Consider the following 23,667-nt stretch of genomic DNA (forward strand, 5'->3'; position numbering starts at 1 on the left):
CTCTCTATCTCTCTCTCTCTAACCGATTCTCCATTTATGTGCCAATTGCATTTGTCTTTTTGTTGCTGTGTCACGTGACCACTTCTGTGGCGCCTGCCAATGCAAGAGCTTAGTTTGGCTTAGTTCCCAATAACTATAAATTATGCCCCGTATGACCATGCCCTAAGTGAGAAATGAAACTCCATCGAATGCACGATGCATGCGACTTACACAAGCCTTAATTTGCACTACGCATGCAAGGGGACATGCACCACCATGCAAAAGCGGATGGCTGTAGCCAGTGACCTACATCCACAACTTTTTTTAGGCAGCGACCATGCACCACCATCCAACGCATGCCCGTGTGAGATAGTGCTAAGGGGCAGCGGCCTGCAATGCAAAAAGAGTTGAAATGATTTATTAATCATTTCAAAACTCCTCTAGACAGTCCGCGGCGCAGCGGACTATTTTTGGAGCTTTTGGACATCACATCTTTCAGGCGAGAGAGAGAGAGAGAGAGAGAGAGAGAGAGAGAGAGAGAGAGAGAGAGAGAGAGCCAGCCTGGCGAGAGCTTGGTTGATGGAAAGAGAGAGTAGCGAGCAAGGAGAGCAACAAAAATGGCAGCCCTTGCATGTTCTTCTTCCCTGCTGTCCAAGCCTGAGCTCTTGGGATAGGCTATCGCCGCCTCTACCCTGTCTTCCTCTTCCCGTAGAAATGACATCCCTCATAGGTTCTTCTTGGTCCGAGCTCTTGGGACAGGCCGTTGCCACCTTCACCCCTTCCTGCATCTCCTCCCCATCCCCCGCCATTGTGGCTATCTTAGGCAAGAAGAAGCCCAAGCCTTCCCGCAAGGCCGCCAAAGCCGATCCCAGCTAACGAGGAGCCTCAATCAAAATTTACCTTCGTGAGGGTTTGCAATCCAGATTTGACGTGGCTGCCTATATCAATGTGGAAATGATTTGATCCATTTTTTATTAGCAAGAAACTTGCAGACTTTGACAAGCACCAAAGCCTATGAACCCATCCATGCGAGGCGGGCAATGTTGGGAGCAGCTGGTTTTGTCCTCCCTAATGCAGTGTAGTTTATTTGATTGAGAGAGAGAGAGAGAGAGAGAGAGCGGCAGGGCCATGCCTGCGCATCGAAGGCAGCGTGCTATAGCCAGTGACCTACAACCATATTTTTCTGGGCAAGGACCTGCAGCAGAGGAGATTTCTAATGACTTACTCATTTTAAAATTCCTCAAAACAGTCCGCGGCGGCGTAGACTGATTTGAAGAGTTTTTTGGGCCTCTTTCGGACGCGAGCAGGCCTTAAAGTTGGGTCAGTAGTAGAGAGAGAGAGAGAGAGAGAGAGAGAGAGAGTTGAGCATCTCGTGTCATCTTGTTTTGTTTTCTACAACCGATCTGATTTCGAGCTCCTCCATCGCCAAGTCTTTCAAAGTTTAAGGAACCATAGCCATTGGCCACCAACCCAAGGGAGTTCTTAGACATCAATATTGGTGTAGTGCTCGAAAAAAACCTAGGTTTAGTGTATTCCCACATCCAAATTTTGAAATTTAACTCTACATTTTATATTTGAAGGTGAGAAAACCTTTTTTTTTTAAAAAATACTAGTGTAAAAATTTTGTGTAAAAACCTTCAAATTTTGTCAATTTACCTCTTTTGCTTCACATATGTAGGTTTGCCAAGTTTTTGAAAAAACGTTTTTTTCGAGCACTGTATAATTGGTGACAAGCAGGCCGGACGCATCATAATGAAGCTTAATGTTGACACTACTCCCAAAAATGCCGAGAACTTTAGGGCTTTAATGTGTACTGGAGAGAAGGGTTCAGGCAAGTCTGACAAACCTTTGCAATTCAAGGGCTCTTCATTTCAAAGGGTGATTCTAAACTTCACTTGCCAACAGTGTTCGGGAAAAATCATTTATCCAAATGTACAAAATTCTTTTCCTTGAATTTGTGAGAGAAATTTTTTAAAAATTAGGTTTATTTTTTTGCTCTTTGCACTATTTTTCTCTATTTTGGGGCTGAATTTCTCCTCCTTCCCCTGCTCTATACCGGCATTTTTGAAATTGAAATGGCATGATATTAAGCTAAAACACATTTTTCCCGAACATTATGTGCCAAGGTGGAGACCTCACCTACGGGGATGGAGCTGATGGGGAGTCCATCTATGGGGCTAAGTTTGCCGATGGAAACTTCATCAAGAAACACACTGACCCTAGTGTGCTCTCCATGGCCAATGTCGAGCCCAACAATAATGGCTCGGAGTTTTTACAATACACTATCCAAACCCATTGGCTCAATGGAAAGCAGGTTGTGTTTGGACGTGTTGTTGAGGGCATGGATGTGGTGAAGAAAATTGAATCTATGGGCTATCCGAGTGGCAAAACGCAGTCCTCCTCCTCACGGTTTGCCATTTTTCATCATCTTTATTCTTACGGCTACCCATCTTTCTTTCGTCTTTTTTTCATCATCTTCTGTGCATGCCTTCTCTGGCACGATGGCCCAGCAATTGATTGGAGAGAAGATCTCAAAGTTCATGAAGCTTACGTTCTCTTTGACAAAGATGACGATGGAAATATCACCACCAAAGATCTTGGTACTAGGATGCACTCACTTGGACAAAACACAATAGAAGTAGAGCTACAAGAGATGATCAATGAAATGGATGCAAATGGCAATGGAACAATCAATTTTCTCAAGTTTTTGAATCTGATGTCTTGTAAGATGATGGATACCAACTCTGAGGAGGAGTTGAAATAACCATTCAAGGCTTTTACAAGGACCAAAGTGGGTTTGTTTTTGCTACGGCGCTTCTCCATGTGATGAAAAATCTAGGAGAGAAGTTGACAGATGAGTAGGCTGATAAAATGATTTGAGAGGTAGATGTTGATGGACACGTGAATTATGATAAATTTGTGACGATGATGCTCTCAAAGTAGTGCTTTTGACATGTGTAAAAGGTAAATGATGCACAACCATGCTTTGCTACTAAAATGAGAAGCTTGTATTTGAAGACTTGATATAAAAACAAATTGTTTGTCCCGAACACAGAAATACTAGGGCGGTGATCGAGTGACACAAACCTAACTGTTGGGGGGGGGGGGGGTAAATAGAAGTGTAATCATGAATGTGCTCTTTCATTTTCCATGCTCAAGGAGACAAAAGAAAGGGACTTCTATTGAAAGAAAATGGTGTCTCCCAACAAAGGTCCACCAAGATAGCCTTTTTTGCCTCTCTTTCCGGGTAACGTTCAAGTGTCTTCTAGTGATTCTTGCATTCCTAACCATAATGCAATATTATCACTTAGACTCACTAGAGGCATCGTCTAGAATATAGATATTTGATCAACAAAATATACATAGTGTGGAGCCTATGTTTGTAGATCTAAGTGAGTTGTGCTAGCATGTTGAGTTGTGTATTCCTTGTTTCTCAAACTTCATTTTAGATGGCTTCATATGGGTGTGTTTAGAATGATTTCTCTAAGAGACTCTGATGTTTAATCAAGTCCAAAATTCTATTAGAGGAGACAGGGATGCATACGCTCCTTGAAGTTTACTTGGATTAGTTTGCTCGATTTTTTATTTGCTCGAAAAATCTCGCTCGCTCTTTGGAATTTCAGAGAGAGAGAGAGAGAGAGAGAGAGAGCCACAGAAGCATAGGGTTTTTGGCTTTGTTTCTACCCGTTGCGACTACCTCGGTAGCTCTTACTACACCAGATTCGACAAGTATGATCAGTAACCCTACAAGAACATGTATGTATGCCCCATACTACATCAACATTACCAAAACAATAGATTAGAGCAGTACAAAATCACAAAATCTACAAACTGTCATGACCATTGGGGGACATCAAAACTCACCCAAAACCAAAAACCTTTCATCAGTAGACCCCTAGTAGCTGGCAGAATCAGGCAAAAAACAGTTGCAAAAGGTGGTAGAACATGGATCACGATCCATGTTCCTCAAACCCTAAATTCAAAAAAATTTGTATAGAAGCACCCACAGGTGGCTAGGAAGAACAACCTTCTCTAGCTGGAATTGCAAAATGCTTCCCAACATGGAACGCAATCCATGTAGCTTTTTGTCAAAATTCAGGGCAAGAGTGGTTCACTAGCTGGGGAATGCAAAAATATGACTGGTGCTACAAAAATAATCACAAAAATTTCTCTTAAAATCATCAAATCCTCCTGAGTTGCTACCTTCAGTCTAATGGTCTTTTGGCCATTTTCAAAGGAAAAATGGTATGATTCCAACAAAAACTCATGGAAAGGAAAAAAATGGTATGCTTCTAGAAAAAAACTCATGGAATAGGGCTAGGAGCATAATTCTTAAGGAGTTTCCATTTGCTACTTTAGCCTGTTGGGAAGCTTCACACTCTCCTCAAAGCCTATCATCAAGGAGATGTAACTTAAAGGTGTTTTTAGGATCAAAACCAAGCAAAAGATGGTATGCTTCTAGAAAAAAACTCATGGAGTAAGGCTAGGAGCAGAGTTCTTAAGGAGTTTCCATTTGCTGCTTTAGCCGATTGGGAAGCTTCACACTCTACTCAAAGCCTATCATCAAGGAGATGTAACTTAAAGCCTATCATCACGGAGATGTAACTTAAAGGTGTTTTTAGGATCAAAACCAAGCAAAAGATTACCAGCAAAGTGGTGCAATTTGCCTAGATCAATTTTTCCCCTCTGATGGATTCAGATTCTAGTGGCATTTGACATAGAGCTAGGCAAAGCTGTGAATTACAGGCACAAATCATTGAGAATCGAGGCAATAACAGATATCAGGCAAAGGATGTGTCCAAAAGTGGTTCCAAAAAATAGATATGGTCAAGACGGAAAAAACATGGCCATAAACTGGGAAATGGGGTAAACTAAGAAAATATATGTCCAAAATATATTTCACCGGTGTACTAGGAAGACCTATGGAAACATATGTTCCAAGCAACTGTATCAAAATTCCTCCCAACATGGATCGCGATCCATGTACCTTTTTGCCCAACCAAAGGAAAATCCATACCATCTGGCCCAATATGTTCAAAAAAGCCAAGCCATGAAGTTTCAAGCCATTTGAATTCCAAAATCCACTTCAAAATGCCAAATTTCTCCAAGTCTACAAAATATTTTCAAAAATTAGCCGAAGTACCAAACCAATTATCCAAATCCCAAAAAAATTGGACCAAGTTACCATCTAGATGAACCCTACCAAATGGTATCATCATATTTTTGAAATGTTGTCCAACATTGATTGCGATCCATGTACCTCAAACCCTAAATCCAGAGAAATTTGCACAGTAGCATCTCCATATGCCCAGGAACAACTTCCTCTAGTTGGATTTTCAAAATGCTTCCCAACATGGATCGCGATCCATGTACCTTTTTGCCAAAATTCATATGTTACACTAGACCCTTGTGCCTATAGTAATCCTAGATGCACTGGTGAAATTTGATCAAATTTGGGGTAGTTTTGACAAAGTTATGCTCATTTTTCATTTTATGGTCAAAGTTTGGGTTTTCTTCAACTTTTTGACAGTTCCGATCAATTGCTAAATGATGTTTGCAATGCTAAACTGACACAGGATTCCTTGAAGGAAAGCACAAAGGGAGTGGGAAGCTGCACCTTATGAGATAATAGATATCTCCTCAAATGAGAAGGCTCATATCACCGAACAGGTACTCAAAGCAATATCGGCTAACATATTTATCGAAAGATTTCAAGCTGGGGATGGAGAAATAGTGAAGACCACTATCTTCCCAAGGGAAATGTGGACACTGCACCAAAAGCCAGAAGTACAAGCAGGGGGCAGATGCCTACAATTGGACAGCTTTCTACGATTACCGCCTTGGGGAACAAACTTCAGATGAGCTCATGAACTCATAAGCTCGATTCAGTACAAAGGAGAAGCCATTCTGCCTGAAAAATATGGAGCAACAGTCAAGGTTAAGATCACAACATAAATAATCAATGAAGCTCTCCATCTGCAGCAAGGGACACACAATCTATTGCAAAAGACAAAAGCAATAGACAACGACAAAGCTTTCCTGAAGCAAAGAGGCCACAAGTTGACATATCAGGATTTGATCTACTGAGAAACTGAAATGCCGTTGCGCCTCATATCGCAACACTTCAAAGTACAAAAGCCACCAAGATACATGAAACCTCTTTTGCACATGGCAGTAGTAATGGCTATGGGCTTAGCAGAGAGAAGAGTGGTCAGCTGCAACTTCGGAAAATTATCTCCTCAACAACATCGTCGAAGCAAATCTAAAGGGGACCCAAAAAAGCAAGATCTACATGAACACGGGACCAATGTTGACAGGAATTTCCTATCAAACATTAAGGATGATTGATAATCTACCACCTGCAAAACCGCAAAGATTTGATTTACAAATCTAAAAGAGCTGTAAGACCGGTGGCCGAACCATCCACAAGGCCGAAACCAGAAGCTAAGCAAACAAGGCAAAGTGCAACCAGAAAGGACACCGACAGCGAAAAGATAGAGTCGGATGCTCCGGGTAGCCAGGAAGCTAGTTCCCAACAAAGAGATACCTCTTCGGAGTACCAGTCTTCAGAAGAGGAGCATGACAGTCAGTTCTCCCTGGGATATACAAGATTGAAGAAGAGAACAGCCCATGTGGCAAAGGCCATCCCAATTACTCAAGCCAAGAGAACAATGCAGGAAGCGTAGGCACTAAGGGAACAGATCCGCCAACAGAAGCATGAAGACAAAAGAAGTCAAGGAACAGAAACTGATGATGAGAAAGAAGAAGAAAACATTATGTTGCTATGTAGGCAGACATAGCTCTGGAATAGATCAAGCAGCAGAAAAGACAACAAGCTGAGGAGAATCGAGAGATTGCCAGCGGCATGCAATAACGGATCCAAAACAAGCTCAAACGAAAGATGGAACTAAGAGAGAAAGAAGAGGCAAAGATGATCTCAAATCATCTGACGAATCCACTAGGACCAAGGAAGAGGAAGATAACTTAAAAGGGAAGGAAGAGCCAGACACGCTTGATCAGTAGGGTCAGGAACTTGATTCTCCCAAGGACACTGAGGTACCTTCAGAGACTTGCAACAGAAAAGAAAGAAAAAGTTGTCACCTCCCAGAGCAAGGAGCAGAGAAGGTGTAGTCAAAAGAAACGATAGATTAGGAAACAGAGGCAACACAACCAAAGCCTACCACAATTTCAGCAGTTATAGAAGAAATGAAACTGAAAGAAAAAACGACTGATGAGGCTGGGGCGTCAGATCAAGGTTAAAAAAGCCAGCAGAAACCAAGTTTGCCTCGATTCGCAAGTTGTAGTAGAGGAGGGAGCAGAAATGATAAAGTCATTCGACATTGATGCTCATTTAGAGCAGACCAAGCTCCAGTTTCAATGCCAAAGGGATCTCTTCAACCTGTGTGAGGTAGAGTTGTAAGATACCAAAAGAGAGGCGTCTAAGGCAGCTGAAAATACCTTGCAGCTAAAACAAAGAATAGAGGAATTTGAGAAAGCACATTTATAAGTCCAATCCGAGTTGCAAAGAGAATAGGAAAATGCAGCCTACTATTAGAAGGAGGTGCAGCAACTTAATGAGGCAAACACTACCCTGCAAGTCGAGCAGCAATGAACCAAAGAAAGGGAACATAATGAAAAGCTGCAAGAGTCATACAATGTGGTCAGTAGGACTCTGACCCAGCTTTTAGCCATACAAGAGACACTCACCTCCTCAACCATAACTGCTAGATCAACCTCCTTGAACCGAGAGGTTAAGGATCTAAAAGAGGCCCTTGCTCAGGAAAAGTATGCTAGACAAATCATGATGCAGGACATAGGGCACTACAAAAAGCCAAAGATGAGGAAATTGAAGAATTGAGGACGCAGTTGGCAGAGGCACGGGGGGACTTGGAGACTCTGAAAGCAATTCAAGCAAAGCCTCAACAAACAGCCCCAGTGGACCTTGAGCAAGAAGGGGGATTGGAGCAATCCACGTTCCAAGCTCACCAAACAAATGTGCCAACTACAAGCATTAGAAAAGCAACGCAGGAATCTTCAGATCCAGGCACGACATCCATTTTGGATTCGGCCAAGGACAAAATTCAACGCTGGATCTCAAAAGTCAAAGACCCCTCGCACAAAGAATATCTGCAGTATGAATTGAAAGTGTTGGAATCGGCTGCCCTCCTCTCATGATCACTCCAGATGAGGTGGTAAAAAACCTCGGACATGAGATGATCGTCTTGACACTCATATGGCAGGAGGCTAGATTATGGCAGCAAAGAATGCTACCTGACCTTGAACCAAGCAGCCGAGGGGATTACAGGGATATTCCTGTCATCGCAATTCAAATTCAGACCATTATCGACAATCAACCCCTCTGGCAAAGGAAGTGGTTTGAGCAACGATCGACTGACAAAACCTACTACAGGAATGCTCTATAGCACCTCAGGATCAACCCAACTTACTGTCCCATCAATAGACGGCGATCCTGGGGTAGTTTTTACTCTTGTCAAAGCAAAATGCTGACGGTATTGAACTACCGAGTCATAACAAAGCCAATCAATAACAACCTCCCGTTAGAGAAGTATATGGTTCAGACACTCAAAGGGGTCATTAACATGATGAAGGAGATCCCTGATCTCGCATGGCAGATGCTCGTGAAAATTGCCAAGATGCTAATCACCTACATAATGGCTTTCAATGATATCGAGGCAGTGGAGCATCCCTGGCAGATTTTTGTGGAATGCACAAGAGGGCTCTGCTGGAATATGGAGACAAAAATCCCAAGCAAGAACATCATCATGGGATTCTATGCAAGAGTCATGTTCCTGCCCTCCCACTACATGCAGACTTTTGAGGAGGCGTTCATGATCAGCTTCTTTGAGGTAGACTCCTCCATATTCAATCCCATGACAAAAGATCACCACCACATCATATAGCATATCAAAGTACTCTCAGTAATAACCCTTTCAGAGAGCTGGTGACAAAAGTGGAGATCGAGGCAAGAGCGCAAAAGTTCAAGCACCTCCCTGCAACGCTAGAGAAAAGACAGTAGACTACACTCAGAGACAGATTTCACGAGGACGTGCAATGAATAGAAAAGGGGGAATGTTTGGTGGACACAGTGGGTTGACACCACATAACAGGCAGATGTACACCAAACCCTGTAGTACTTGCTCATTTCTTCGGACAAAGCGGTGTAATTCAGTTAATGAAGATTTGATATATTTTGGCATACCCTCTCAGCCTCTCTGAGTCTACACCCCTTGTAAGTGGTCGAATGGTCCTGGGAAAGTCCCCTTAGCCTTTAAATCAAAACCCTTAGTTTTAGACAAAACGATATCATTAGCTTAAAAGGAGTTTTGAACGTTCACTGTGAGAAGCCTCTTGCTGCTACAAGTTGTAATCCTCTTTTCTTCTGGACTGGTAATCAGAATTCATTTTCAAATAGCACATTGTGTTCCTTGTCTCTTGCTCTATGATTTAAGTATAACCATTCTCAATTCTGATGTGGTTCATGATGCATTGCTTGTGAGCTAATCATAGAGCAAGTTAAAATGATTGGTTTTTTATGTTTTGTTTCTATGCTTAAGGGGGACCTTTTTGTATAGTTCTACTTCAGTTTTTTGTGTTACCGAAACTTGGTAGGATTGTGCCCCTAGGTGTTGTAGTACCTTTCCTTAAGTTTCGTTGCATTCCGAATTTGTTTGGATTCCTAAGAGGCATAATGACCTAGAGCAATGAGATTGGACGCATAATGATTCTCTGATTAGGAAGTGGTTGATTTCCTTGCATACTGACATTATGTTAGTACAAAAAAACTATGCTGCAGACATCCATCGTAGCGACCCACTAACAAACATTTAATTTATTTAAGACTTATTATGCTAGGTATGGTCAATTATCAACTAGGTTATTCATTTGCATATCATGTTTCGAAGGTTTTGCAAGCATGCTTGGACTTTGCATGCAGCATCGTGGCTCTGATATGAAGGATCTATAGGATCATCGTCATTGTCATCAACATAATTCTTTGAATCTATCTCAACCTCTATAGTGTCATCCTCCTTCTCGCCATCCTCTTCCTCGTCTTCCTCCTAGCTCGCATGGATGGGCTCTAGTAGTGCCTGATTGTCTAGAGCACTTGTATACTTGGTAGCTTTTTCCTCTAGGTCTTCTTTCATGTTCGTAATTAGATTGCGTAAATACCCCAAATTCACAATTAGGTTGCCTTCAGAGTCTATGATATCTACCAGAGATTGGTAGATATACTTATCCATAATGGACTGCTTCGTGGTAGTGTGGACCTCCTTTAAACCAAAGATTCGTAGGTATTCTTATCCATAACCGTTTGCTTCATGACAATGTAGACCTCCCTTAAACTTTCTATTGGCACATGATTCTAGTCTATCATAAAGTGGTGCTCTTTTCGTTATTTGTTGAGATTCCATTTCTCAACATTGAGATTATAATTAATCATGACCTAGATGACCTAAATGGTCTTTGTGTGTTGTATTTTGACATCTTACTCTATCAAAATCTCCTTAAGTTTGAGGACTTCAACCCTCGGCTAGTTGGCATTGAGGGTCTCTTGTTCTAGTTGTTGCTTGAGCCCATCAATATAAAAACTTTGAATGTTGGGGCATGAGCTTCCATCATTGGGCATGTAGCATTTACAATTGTATTTATCCCTATCTAGATCATGGCTATGAAATTACTTGTAATTGTATCTACATCTCTACTGGTAGTCGCATATCTAATCATAGGAACATGGTCTGATGCCTAATATCAATGATTAAATTCTCTACCAAGTAGTGCTTCTGTAAAGCCTAGATTCTGTCCGAACCATCGTGATAGATACTTTATGCACCTATCTCATACTCGTGGTTGCCTATACAGATGCTTTTGGCCTCTCACTTATCTGGGTTAGGCTTCTTTGTAAATCGATGGTCATTTCTAGAGTAGTACTCAATAGCGGTATTGTTACCTGCCTTTTGATGTTCATCTAGCCAGTTCAATGGTTTCTTCTATCTTCTTTTCCTTAGAGGTACACCTTGTTTGCTTTGCCCTGGTACTGAGCTTGTCCCAGTTACTCTTTTGAGAGTCTTTGTTTCTTTGTGGGCTTTTCAAACACCTTGCTAAATTAGATACTAGGCTATGCTTCTTTCTAGCTAGTTTTGTTTGTTCTAAATGCCCCTTCTATTACGGCTAATTTCTAGGCCTGTGGTTTCTTTGGCTTCAGTGCCAATTACTTGGGATGTTCAGGCTGACAAGTCATCCTGTTAAAAAAGTACCATACGTACCATGCCTTGAATAAATGTTGTGTGCTTACCCTAGTTATTCTCGCCACTTGTTGTTATACAATATTGAGCTCAGATCTATCAGACACTTGATGTTTAAGGCTCTCACAAGCAGCATGTTGAAGAAATTCCCAGATACACATGTGGGATTGTTCTTGAGACTAATGGATTCAACTGCAACTTGTATGCTACCTTCTATTCCAATGCTAAAACTAGGATGTCTGGCCACCTATTTTTTGTTTTGTCCTTGACTCATTGGTTTCTTTCAAGAAGCTACTACCCTTGTTAGTTGTACAAGGTTTAGTTTTTTATCAAATGGTAATTTGATAATATGGAAGATTGTTGTAGCAATTAATTGAATTCATCTTTCATCAATAGTGAATGTAGCAATGTCAAGATTGGGATTTGGAAGACCTCGTTCCCATTGGAAACATTTGAGAAGTGCCCTGTGTAGAGAAGGAAAACTCACTTGAGGAGCTTGGTGATGGAAACCAATCATGGACAAAGTCGGTCACTTGCACATTGGTTGCAAGAAAAAGATCATGTGCAAAGGGTTGTGTGTGCACTCATTGCATGGTCAATGTGATGAGTGTCCACTAGTTGGGTTGAACCCTAACAATCTCCCACTGAAGGCCAATGTGGCCCAAGTGGCCTATGTATGTACATTTGAACAACCATGAATCATCCAAGGGGATTCACCCTACACCCATCACCTCCATGCAATGTGCAAACCACTCTGAGGGTAGACTCTTGGTGAGAGCATATGCAGGGTTGTCATCCGTAATACCTCTTGACTAGCTCAATGTGCTTGCTAGCCAATATGTCTCATATCACATGATAACGAACTTCTATGTGTTTTGACTTGGAGTGAAACAGAAGGTTCTTTGCTAACACAGTCACATTCTAACTATCACAATGTAACACTAGAGTCTACATAGTGCCAAGATCTCTCACTAGGTGAGCTAGCCATACAACTTCCTTGCTAACATCAAAAACTGCCATATACTCTGCCTCTGTGGTGGAAGATGATGTACAATTTTGGAGGCATGATCTCCATAAAAGAACTACTCCAATTGATAGAAAAACATAGCTAGATGTAGATCTTCAACTATCCACACAACCCGCATAATCCCCATCTGTGTTACCTACAATGGATGCATCAATATTCCCAAAGCGTAAGCACTTGTCGGGCATACCTTTTAGATATCTCAAAATGTGCCTCACCGCTTCCCAATGCTTTCTACCAAGATTTTCGAAAAAGCTGCTAACCACTTCCACTGCAATTGCAATGTCAGTTCTTGTGGCTAGCATGGCATACATAAGACTTCCTACTACTGAAGAATATGGCACCTCGGCCTTTTTTGCTTTCTCAACATTAGACTTGGGAGCATTATTCTTCCTAAGTTTTTCATATGCCTTCATTGGGGTACTCAATGTAGCCTTTCCCCCCTGCAAATTAAAATGTTGCAAGACCTTGTGGATATACATTTCGTGTGACAACTCCACTATTCCATGTTTTCTATCCCTCTTGACACACATACCAAGAAAGTGACTTCCATCTCCCAAATATTTCATAGCAAACTACATGCTAAGTGACTTCTTCAAGATGGAAATCTTGTGTTTAGACTTTTGGTAATGAGCATATCATCAACATAAAGTATCAAGATAATAAGTGAACCATTGTTCAACTTCGTGGTATACAAGTAGTGATCTTCCCGGCTCCTTACGTAACCTTGGGATTGCATGTACTTATCAAAATTCATGCACCATTGCCTTGAGCCCTACTTTAGTCCATACAATGTCTTACGCAATCTACACACTAGTATGCCCTAGTAGGATCCTCAGGTTTGACTTCAAAACCCTTTGGCTGTTTCATGTAAACATCCTCATCAAGATCCCCGTGAATGAAATCCATCTTCATGTCCATCTAGACAAGTTCCATGTCCTCAATGGCTACTAGTTCAAGCACAAGACACAATGTAGTCATCTTGACTACTTGAGAGAAAATCTCATCAAAATCCATGCATTTCTTTTGCTTGAAAGCCTTAGCAACCAATCTAGCCTTATACTTAGGCTCGGGGTCTCCTTCTTAAACACCCATTTGCAAGGCAAGGCTTGTTTCCCTTTGACAACTCTGTCAATTCATTTGCCATTATTGAGTTATACTTATATTGCATTGCCTACTCCCACTTCACGCTATCTTCCATCTCAATAGACTCTTGGTAACATGTAGGCTCTCCACAATCAGTGACCAACAAATAGTCTAACCCTGGTTCAAAATGCTCAGGGACATGAGAGACATATCAAGATCTCCGCACTGCCTGACTGCTAGACTCTGCTCTCTCAAGAGCACCATTAGCTCTCTCTCGAGCATTACTAGTGGTAGGTACATCACTAGTAGACTGAGTTGTTTGCATAACAAGACTTGAGGCTACATCCTTGAATCTGACTTTGTGATTGATACTCAACCTTTTTCATAGGCTATCTATGCATATTTGATTCATTAAGGATCACTTGTGAGCTATGAATAACTCTTCGCTGTGGGTCCTAGAGATGATAACCTATTTTGCCATCTACACCATAGCCAATGAAGATGCCTTTGTGTGACTTGGGGTCCAACTCTTTTCTAAGCTCTTTAGGCACATGTGAGAATGCCTCACACCCAAACACTAATCTATCATAATTGGCTTCTTGCATGTCCACATCTCATGTGAAATCTTGTAGTTCAATGGTGTACTAGGCAACATATTGATTATATGCATCGTTGTCATGACAACGTCTCCCCAAAACTCTTGCGATAAATTTGCCATAGATAGCATGGAAGTGACCCTCTCCTAATTAGTTATATTCATGTGTAGGCAATAAGCTGAAGGCTTTGCACACTGACAATGGGGGAGACTACATCTCCAATGATTTCAAAAAAAATTGTTCCAAAAGAGGCATTAGATGACAGTTTACGATGCCATATACACCTCCTCAGAATGGCATTGTTGAGCATATGCATGTGACAAATCAAGAGAGAGTCACAACCATGTTGTCTATGGCGAGCTTACCACCAGAGTTTTGGGGAGAGGTTGTTTTATGACAATAATTTACATCATCAATTCCTTGCCTAATACGCCATTGAACTATAAGATTCTTCAAGATAAGTGGATTGGCAAGAAGCCAAACTACGACATATTATGTGTATTTGGGTGTGAGTCATTCTCACATGTCCTTAAAGATCTATGCAAGAAGCTTGACCCAAATCACACGAATGCATCTTTATTGGATATGGTGTAGATGGAGAGATGGGCTATCGTCTCTGGCACTTGGAATCCAGAAAGGCCATTTGTAGCTCACAAGTTATCTTTCAATGAGTCATCAAAGATGCATAGATAGCTTGTCAAGGAGGTTGAGTATTGCAAGGTCAGATTCAAGGATGTAGTCTCAAGTGAGATCAAACAAATAGCTTTTGTCTACTAATGAGGTTCCCACCACTAGTAGTGCTCCAGAGAGAGAAAAGTCCAACAATCAAGCAATGAGGAGATCTATGTGAGTCTCTCATGCCCCTGAGTGTTTTCAACTAAGGTTAGAATATTTGTTGGTCACTAATTGTGGAGAGCCTACATGCTACAAAGAGGCTATTCAGATAGAAGATGTCATGAAGTGGGAGCAGGCAATGCAATGGAAGTATAACTCGATTGGGGCAAATGAGACTTGGAAGCTAACAAACTTGCCAAAGGGTAAACAAGCCTTGCCTTGCAAATGGGTGTATAAGAATAAGTACACAGCAGAATATCCCGAGCCTAAGTATAAATCTAGATTGGCTGCTAAGGGATTCAAGCAGAAGAAAGATGTGGAATTTGATGAGATTTTCTCTCCAGTAGTTAAGATGATTACATTAGATCTTGTGCTTGGACTGGTAGCCGCCACTGAGGGCATGGAACTTATCCAGATGGATGTGAAATGGCTTTCTATATGAGGATCTAGCATTGTATGGCCTACAACAAGGCTCAAGGCAGTGGTACCAAAAATTTGACAAGTACATCTCGTACACAAGCTCTGTGTCTTCTCCTTCTCCATCTTCTTCCTACTCTGAGTTGCTGTCTTCCTTCTGTTTCCTGTTTCATCATCTTCAACAATTGGTATCAGAGCAAGGTGATTTCCAGAGCCTCTACTTGCGTTTTCACGTCCGCGCGTGCAATCGCAGTTTTCAGGCAGTTTTCAGAAAATTTGCTCGTGGGAGCATCCTCGACGTTCCGGGAGTATTCTGAATAGGCGACCTGGGGTTTTACCCCCCTTTCGAAGCCGTTCGAGCCCTCAAAATTTTGTTCGTAGCAGCGTAGCAGAAGTTACTTTTCGGAGGCGTTTAGATCAAGAGGGTGTGCTTTTTGACAGATTTTCTTCAGGTAAACAGTTCTTTTGGGAAGCAGCTTGTCTTAGCTTTGTGCTGAGATTTTTTGTAGAGTTTTGCTTGCATTGGAGAGGAGATTTGTGAATCTCTTGGAGGTCCTTTTGCTCTCTTGTGTGCATCTACAGTATGGCTCAATCTACGGAGAAAGAGATTTTTGGTGTGTTTACATCCGAAGACAAATTGGATGGTACCAACTATTCTCTTTGGTCTTTTATGGCCAAAAATATTTTGGTTGGTAAAGGATTGTGGGATTATGTATCTGGAGATGAAGTTCGTCCAGGTAGTTGGTGCAGGACCCTCACAAGTCACTCCAGAGCAAAAGAGATGGGATACTAAACATGCACAGGCTATGGCTGTGATTGCCTTAACCATAAAGAGGACAATCACACCACATATCAGATCTTGCAGAACTTCTGAGGATGCTTGGAACACTCTGCAAGCTATGTTTGGAGGAAGAAACGCTGCCAGAATAGAGTTTTTGAAGAAACAACTTGACAAAATACAGATGGATGAAGGTGACGATATTGTCGAGCATCTTACAAAAATCAGGGATCTTAAAGAGCAATTGCTTAGCATTGATGAAGTGATTCTAGAGAAGGACTTGGTTTCCAAAACACTCAATTCACTACCACCATCTTATCTGACTTTTCAGACTTCTTTGACTCTGTCTTTGCGAGCTAATCCTGAGCCTCTTCATTTTGAAGAGTTAGTGGCTTTGCTATTGCAGGAGGATCAATCACGTAAGAACAAGTCTTTACAGGTGGATGGTATGGATCATGCTCTTGTTGTACAGAACAAAAACAAGGGTAAAGAGAGTGCTCATTACTCCAAGTCTAGTGCAGGACAATCTTCAGAGAAGTCTAAAGGTGATTCCGACAAGTCCAAGAAGAAAGGTAAATGTCACTACTGCAAGAAACCTGGTCACTACATTAGTGAGTGTAAAAAGCGAATTGCTAAAGAAAAGAAGAAAGAGTCAAGTTTGGTTGTTTCAGCTTCTGGTGATTCTTCTACAGCTAAAGAAGAGTCTGCAAACTTTGTGCAGGATTCTTATGCTTTTGTAGTATGTTCAGATTTTTCTGCTTACAGTGTTGACAAGACACAAATGATTTGGTACTTTGATAGTGGTGCATCCAGGCATATTACTTTAAGGAAGGATTTGTTTTGTTCATTGGATGCAGCTCTAGCAGGAAAGAAGGTGACATGTGCAAATAATGCTTCTTATCCAATCAAAGGAGTTGGTAAGATTTTGATTACCATTTCAGATGGTTCAGATTTATACTTGCCAGATGTCTTATATGTTCCAGGGATCAAGAAGAATTTGTTGTCTGTATCCTCTCTTGCAAAAAATGGTCTTCGGGTCATTTTTGAGGATGACAGATGTGTTGTACGAGATCGAGAGAATGGTTATTCTCTTATCACTACAGGTACGCTGGAAAATGGACTATTTGTGCTAGATCGTTATGAAAAGCAGATTCAGGTATGTATTGCAAAAACAAAGACTCAGGCCATGCAGGATGCTGAGTTGTGGCATGCTAGATTTGGGCATGTTAGTTATGGCAGTTTGATGAATTTACAACGTCATAATATGGTGCATGATTTGTCTTTATTGGAGATGCCACCAAGACATGTATGTGAAGGTTGCGTTCTTGGAAAGATGCACAGATTTGCATTTTCGCAGGATGGTTCAGTTAGAGCGACACAAAAGTTGCAGCTTGTACACAGTGATGTATGTGGTCCTATGAGGACGCCATCTATAGGAAACAGCCTTTATTTTGTGACCTTCATTGATGACTTTTCCAGGTTTTGTTGGGTGTATCCACTCAAAGCAAAGTCAGATGTGTTTGCAGTTTTTCAACATTATGTCGCCATGGTTGAAAATGAAACAGGTTGCAAAGTACAGACTCTTCGTACCGATCGAGGAGGTGAATACATGTCAGGTGCATTTAAGGATTTTTTGGGAAAGAAAGGCATTAAACACCAATGCACTATGCCATACACACCACAACAGAATGGTGTTGCAGAAAGGAAGAACAGGTCTTTAATGGAGACGGCTAGATGTATGCTCAAGGCTAAGAGTTTGCCTCATAAGCTATGGATGGAGGCAGTTGCTTGTGCAGCACATGTTTTGAACAGGTGTCCTACTCGTGCCTTGAAGACCATTACTGCATATGAAGCTTGGTATGACAAAAAACCTTCAGTCAGTTATCTTCGTGTTTTTGGTTGTCTTGCTTATGCTCACATCCCTCAGCAGTTACGTGGGAAGCTTGATGATAAGGCAATCAAATGTATATTTGTGGGGTACAGTAGTGGAAGTAAAGGTTATAGACTTTACAATCCTGCTACAAACAAGATTTTTGAAAGTCGTGATGTAATTTTTGCAAAAACTACTGCTCAACCTATGGTTGCTTTTGATGTACCTCATATGCAGACACATGATGTATTTGAAGGTTTGCTTCCTTCTTTTGTGGAGAATCAAGAATCACAACAGGTTGATAATCTTGATCAATCTTTTGATCAGCATGTGACACCTCATGATGTAGAGGAAATTGTGCGTGAAGAGCAAGAAGTTCTCAGGGAAGAAAGAACCTTGCCTAAATGGGTTCAGAAAACTTTGCACGATAGCAAGTTGGATGCACCGTTGCCACGAAAAACACGTGCTGGTACTACTTTTGGTAGAGAGCAAGTAGATTTGGCTTTCTTTAGCACTCTTTGTGATGCAGATGAGCCTAATTCATTTGAACAAGCTTTAGAGTGTGTTCAGTGGAAAGATGCTATGCAGCAAGAAATTGATTCTATTCATAAGAATCAAACATGGGATCTAGTGGACTTGCCTACAGGTAAAAAGCCTATTGATACAAAGTGGGTTTTTAAGGTAAAAAGGAAACAAGATGGTACTGTTGACAGGTACAAAGCAAGGCTTTTGGCAAAAGGCTATGTGCAACAGAAAGGCATAGATTATGATGAAACCTTTGCTCCTACTTCTCGTGCGTCCACAGTTAGATCACTAGTTGCAATTGCTGCTCATCATGGTTGGAACGTGCATCAGTTGGATATCAAAACTGCTTTTTTGAATGGTGATTTGCAGGAAGAAGTTTATGTAAGTCAACCAAGTGGTTTTGTTGCAAAACATCAAGAGCAAAAGGTATGTAGATTGCGTAAAGCTTTGTATGGTCTCAAACAGGCTCCAAGAGCATGGTATGAGAAGATACATACTTATTTGATTGGCTAGGGATTTCAGAATAGTCCAACAGAAAGTACTTTGTATGTCAAAAAGAGAGATGGAGTTCTCATTATGCTAACACTTTATGTGGATGATATGCTTCTTACAGGCAATAGTGCAGATGAAATTGAAGCGTTTAAAGATGCTTTGAGAAAAACCTTTGAGATGTCTGATCTTGGTTTGCTACATTATTACTTGGGTATTCAGTTTGTGCAATCAGAAGATGGCATATACATGTTGCAGGCAAAATATTTGCATAACATTTTGGACAAGTTTGGTATGCAAAATTGTAAGCCAATCTCTACACCCGTAGAAACTGGATCAAAGTTGAGCATGCACGATGCTGGAGAACCTTTTGATGTACATACTTATGCAGCAGCGGTTGGTTGCTTGATATATTTGGCAGGCAACACTCGTCCAGACATTCAATTTGGGGTTTCACAAGCAAGCAGATTTATGCACAGCCCAGGTATGCATCATTGGCAGGCTGTGAAGCGCATACTTCGTTACCTTTCAGGTACCCCTAATCTTGCCATGTTCTTTCCAAGGGGGGATATGTATGGAAAGCACAGTTCTATGCAGCTTCTTGGTTACAGCGATTCAGATTGGGCTGGTGATTTTGACACACGACATTCCACAAGTGGCAATTGTTTTTTCTTGGGAAATGCATGTATATCTTGGCTAAGCAAGAAGCAACCCACAATGGCTACATCAACTTGTGAAGCTGAGTACAGGGCAGCTTTCACGGCAACAGTTGATTGTGTATGGATACGCAGGTTATTGGCAGATCTTTGTGAGTGTCAACAGGCACCCACTCCCATTTTCACTGACAGTCAAAGTGCTATGGCAGTTGCAAGGAATCCAGTATTTCATGCAAGAACAAAGCACATAGAGGTTCACTACCACTATGTCAGGGAAAGGCTACATGCAGGGGAGATCACACTAACTTACTGTCCTACACAGGATAACATTGCAGATCTATTTACGAAGGCATTATCACGAGAAAAGTTTGAAGCTTTCCGAAAAGCTTTGGGCTTACTCTCATACACATGATGATATGCTACCTTGTACGGATTCACACTATCACTACAGGGGGGATTTGTAGACATGTAGTAGTGTTAGTGTGTATACGCGCTTCACCAGGGGCACTTTTCTCCCACTGGGTTTTTCCCCCTGGACATCTGGTGTGAAAGGACACCTTATCTATTAAGGTTTTATATAAGCTTTGTAGCTCTGAGTTTGTAGACACACTATTATTCTAATACAGAGAGTGAGACTACAGAGATCTCGTACACAAGCTCTGTGTCTTCTCCTTCTCCATCTTCTTCCTACTCTGAGTTGTTGTCTTCCTTCTGTTTCCTGTTTCATCATCTTCAACAGTACATGCGGTCCCAAGGTTATATATGGAGCCAAGAAGATTACTGCTTCTATAGACAAAAGTTAAATGATGGTTATTATCTTGATACTTTATGTCAATGATATGTTCATTGGCATGGGAAGTCTAAAGATAAGATTGCCGTCTTGAAGAAGTCAATTAGCATGTAGTTTTCTATGAAGGTTGGGAGATGCAAGTCACTTTCTTGGTATGCATATCGAGAGGGATAAAAAATGTGGAATACTAGAGTTGTCTCATGAAACGTATATCCACAAGGTCTTGCAACATTTTAATATGCAATGGGGGGAAGATTTGCAACTGGGCATAAACTCGGACCAAAAGAGCCCTTTCTAAGACTATCGCTAGTGTTTTGTGTCTGCTTAGCCTTTTGGAGGTCCTACATGAGGTTTTACTGAGCTAGGGTATTCTCAAATGTTGAGATACCTTTGGTGATATAGGTTGTAGGAGTTCCCTATTTTGGTATCCTCACCACAGGCTATGTATAGAGGGGTATAGGTGCTTTGATGCCATATTGGCAATCATTTGTCAGTGAGATTTGCAGTTTATGCCTAGTTTTTATTCTTTTGCTTGATATAACAAGGGGAGGGAGTCGTTGACACCTGTCTTCCCAAGTAATGTTAGTTCTGACATGCTTGTGTTTCTTGGATGGTGACATGTAAGAGATTCTTTCCTTGGGATTACAATGAAAACTGCAGCAGAAACGGAAGATCATCCAATGTACCAGCTAATATACTAGCTGAATCCTTCTACATGTAGATATAGTGGAAGCTCATCCCAAAGGATGGGCACATAAGATACAACACTAAGATATTATATTGTAGTGATCAAAGATCAAGATCTAAATGATTGTATTATCCATTAGATACGGAATATTGTATTGGTGTATATGAAATGATAATTGAGGTTTATGACATCTTGTTTTAAAATATTGTCATTTAATATATTATTTAATACAATTATCTAAGTATGCTTCAACTATGAGGGGATTTTTCATACTTTAACACACACACACACACACACACACACACACACACACACATACACACAAACACACACAAACACACACACACACACATACACACAAACACACACGTATTAGATGAAAAGCAGTTTGCATGGAGCTCGTGTGTGCATACACATACGTACACACACACACACACACACACATACATATTAGATGAAAAGCAGTTTGCATGGAGCTCATGTGTGCATACGCATATGACTTGTCAACGTGGTATAGTTGACAAATTGGCACTGCGGTTGAATTGATGACCTCAAGTCAATGCATGAAAAGGATGAGCAAACTCCTTTTTCTCAATCTCTATAACGAATAGTATAGATGGCTATGATTGGTCTCTCTCTCTCTCTCTCTCTCTCTCTCTCTCTCTCTCTCTCTCTCTCTAAGGTCTTGAACATGAGACCATTGAATAGATCTTTCAAATGTCATTGGATCGCTCCTACAACAATTTAAATTCTTCTTTGTGCAAGTTGTGTGTGTGTGTGTGGGTGGGTGCGTGCGTGCGTGTATGTGTGTGTGTGTGTGTGTGTTCTCAAATTTGTCATAATTTTTGACACCAATAACAAGGGGAGGGAGTCGTTGACACCTGTCTTCCCAAGTAATGCTAGTTCTGACAGGCTTGTGTTTCTTGGATGGTGATAGGTAAGAGATTCTTTCCTTGTGATTACAACGAAAACTATAGCAGAAATGGAAGATTGTCCAATGTACCAACTAATATACCAGCTAGATCCTTCTACATGTAGATATAGTGGAAGCTCATCCCAAAGGATGGGCACATAAGATACAACACTAAGATATTATATTGTAATGATCAAAGATCAAATTTTTGATCTAAATGATTGTATTATCTGTTAGATACGGAATATTGTATTGGTGTATATAAAATGATAATTGAGGTTTATGACATCTTGTTTTAAAATATGATCATTTAATATATTATTCAATACAATTGTCTAAGTATGGTTCAATTATGAGGGGATTTTTCATACTTAAACACACACACATATACACACACATACTTAAACACACACACACATACACACATACACACACACACAATCCTTACAATCAAGGGGGAACACACATTCAAAGACCAAAACTTTGAGGATCCAAAACTTGCTAAGCTGTCCATCAGACACTGTCGCTCCCTCTCTTTCTCTAATTGGAAAAACATTATATACAGGTAAGCCAACGAAGTTAGTGGTGCCTTGAAACTTGGACACTCAGTTGGGAAATTAGTGGACATACACACACATACACACACACACACACACACACACAATCCTTACAATCAAGGGGGAACACACATTCAAAGACCAAAACTTTGAGGATCCAAAACTTGCTAAGCTGTCCATCAGACACTGTCACTCCCTCTCTTTCTGTAATTGGAAAAACATTATATACAAGTAAGCCAACGAAGTTAGTGGTGCCTTGAAACTTGGACACTCAGTTGGGAAATTAGTGGCCTGCCCTTGTGGTGACCCACACACACACACATTTATACATTGTTAACTGGTGTAAAAATTGTGGTGAGTGGTTACAATCGACAAGACTATTCCTAGCTCGAAACCCCTCTAGCATTACTTTGTTTTCCCACTTAGTAGAATTTAATGTATACCCTTGGGCTTCTTGCATTGAAAAAAGTCGCTCCTCCCATTGATTTCTATTCTTTAAAGCAGCACGCATGCCTGCTCTGGACTGTGCTTTCTCGCACACTCGTGCACAATTGACTCTACTTGAGGAGACGCTCACCTAAGCACTCGCTCTCGAATAAGGTAATCCCATTCGGATGAGATGGCAGTAGACTGGACTTTTGAAAATTAATTCAAAATACAAGGAGATGGTGTTCGAATTTTTTTGAAATAAAAAGATAAAAACATTATCGTAAATTAAGGACTCGTTCTTTAAACTTAATATTTGATCTATGTTATGGTGTTAGTTTTTGTTGTAATTTTTGACACCAATAACAAGGGGAGGGAGTCGTTGATACCTGTCTTCCCAAGTAATGTTAGTTCTGACAGGCTTGTGTTTCTTGGATGGTGACAGGTAAGAGATTCTTTCCTTGGGATTACAATGAAAACTGCAGCAGAAATGGAAGATCGTCCAATGCACCAGCTAATATACTAGCTGAATCCTTCTACATGTAGATATAGTGGAAGCTCATCCCAAAGGATGGGCACATAAGATACAACACTAAGATATTATATTGTAGTGATCAAAGATCAAGATCTAAATGATTGTATTATCCATTAGATATGGAATATTGTATTGGTGTATATGAAATGATAATTGAGGTTTATGACATCTTGTTTTAAAATATTGTCATTTAATATATTATTTAATACAATTATCTAAGTATGGTTCAATTATGAGGGG

At 40.8% G+C, this 23,667-nt stretch overlaps 1 protein-coding gene across 1 annotated transcript; it reads left to right on the forward strand.

Annotated features, from left to right (window-relative positions):
* Window positions 1-1,107: 1,107 nt before the first annotated feature.
* Window positions 1,108-2,743, forward strand: LOC147465187 (uncharacterized). Its single transcript, XM_086483823.1, has 4 exons — window positions 1,108-1,227; window positions 1,435-1,482; window positions 1,714-1,861; window positions 2,085-2,743. The coding sequence occupies exons 1-4, from the start codon at window positions 1,108-1,110 to the stop codon at window positions 2,741-2,743; spliced, it is 975 nt and encodes a 324-aa protein (XP_086339949.1).
* The last annotated feature ends 20,924 nt before the right edge of the window (window positions 2,744-23,667 follow it).

This window comes from Adiantum capillus-veneris, chromosome 1, assembly GCF_014529385.1.
Source record: "Adiantum capillus-veneris isolate H3 chromosome 1, ASM1452938v2, whole genome shotgun sequence".
In the NCBI taxonomy this organism is placed as follows: Eukaryota; Viridiplantae; Streptophyta; class Polypodiopsida; order Polypodiales; family Pteridaceae; genus Adiantum; species Adiantum capillus-veneris.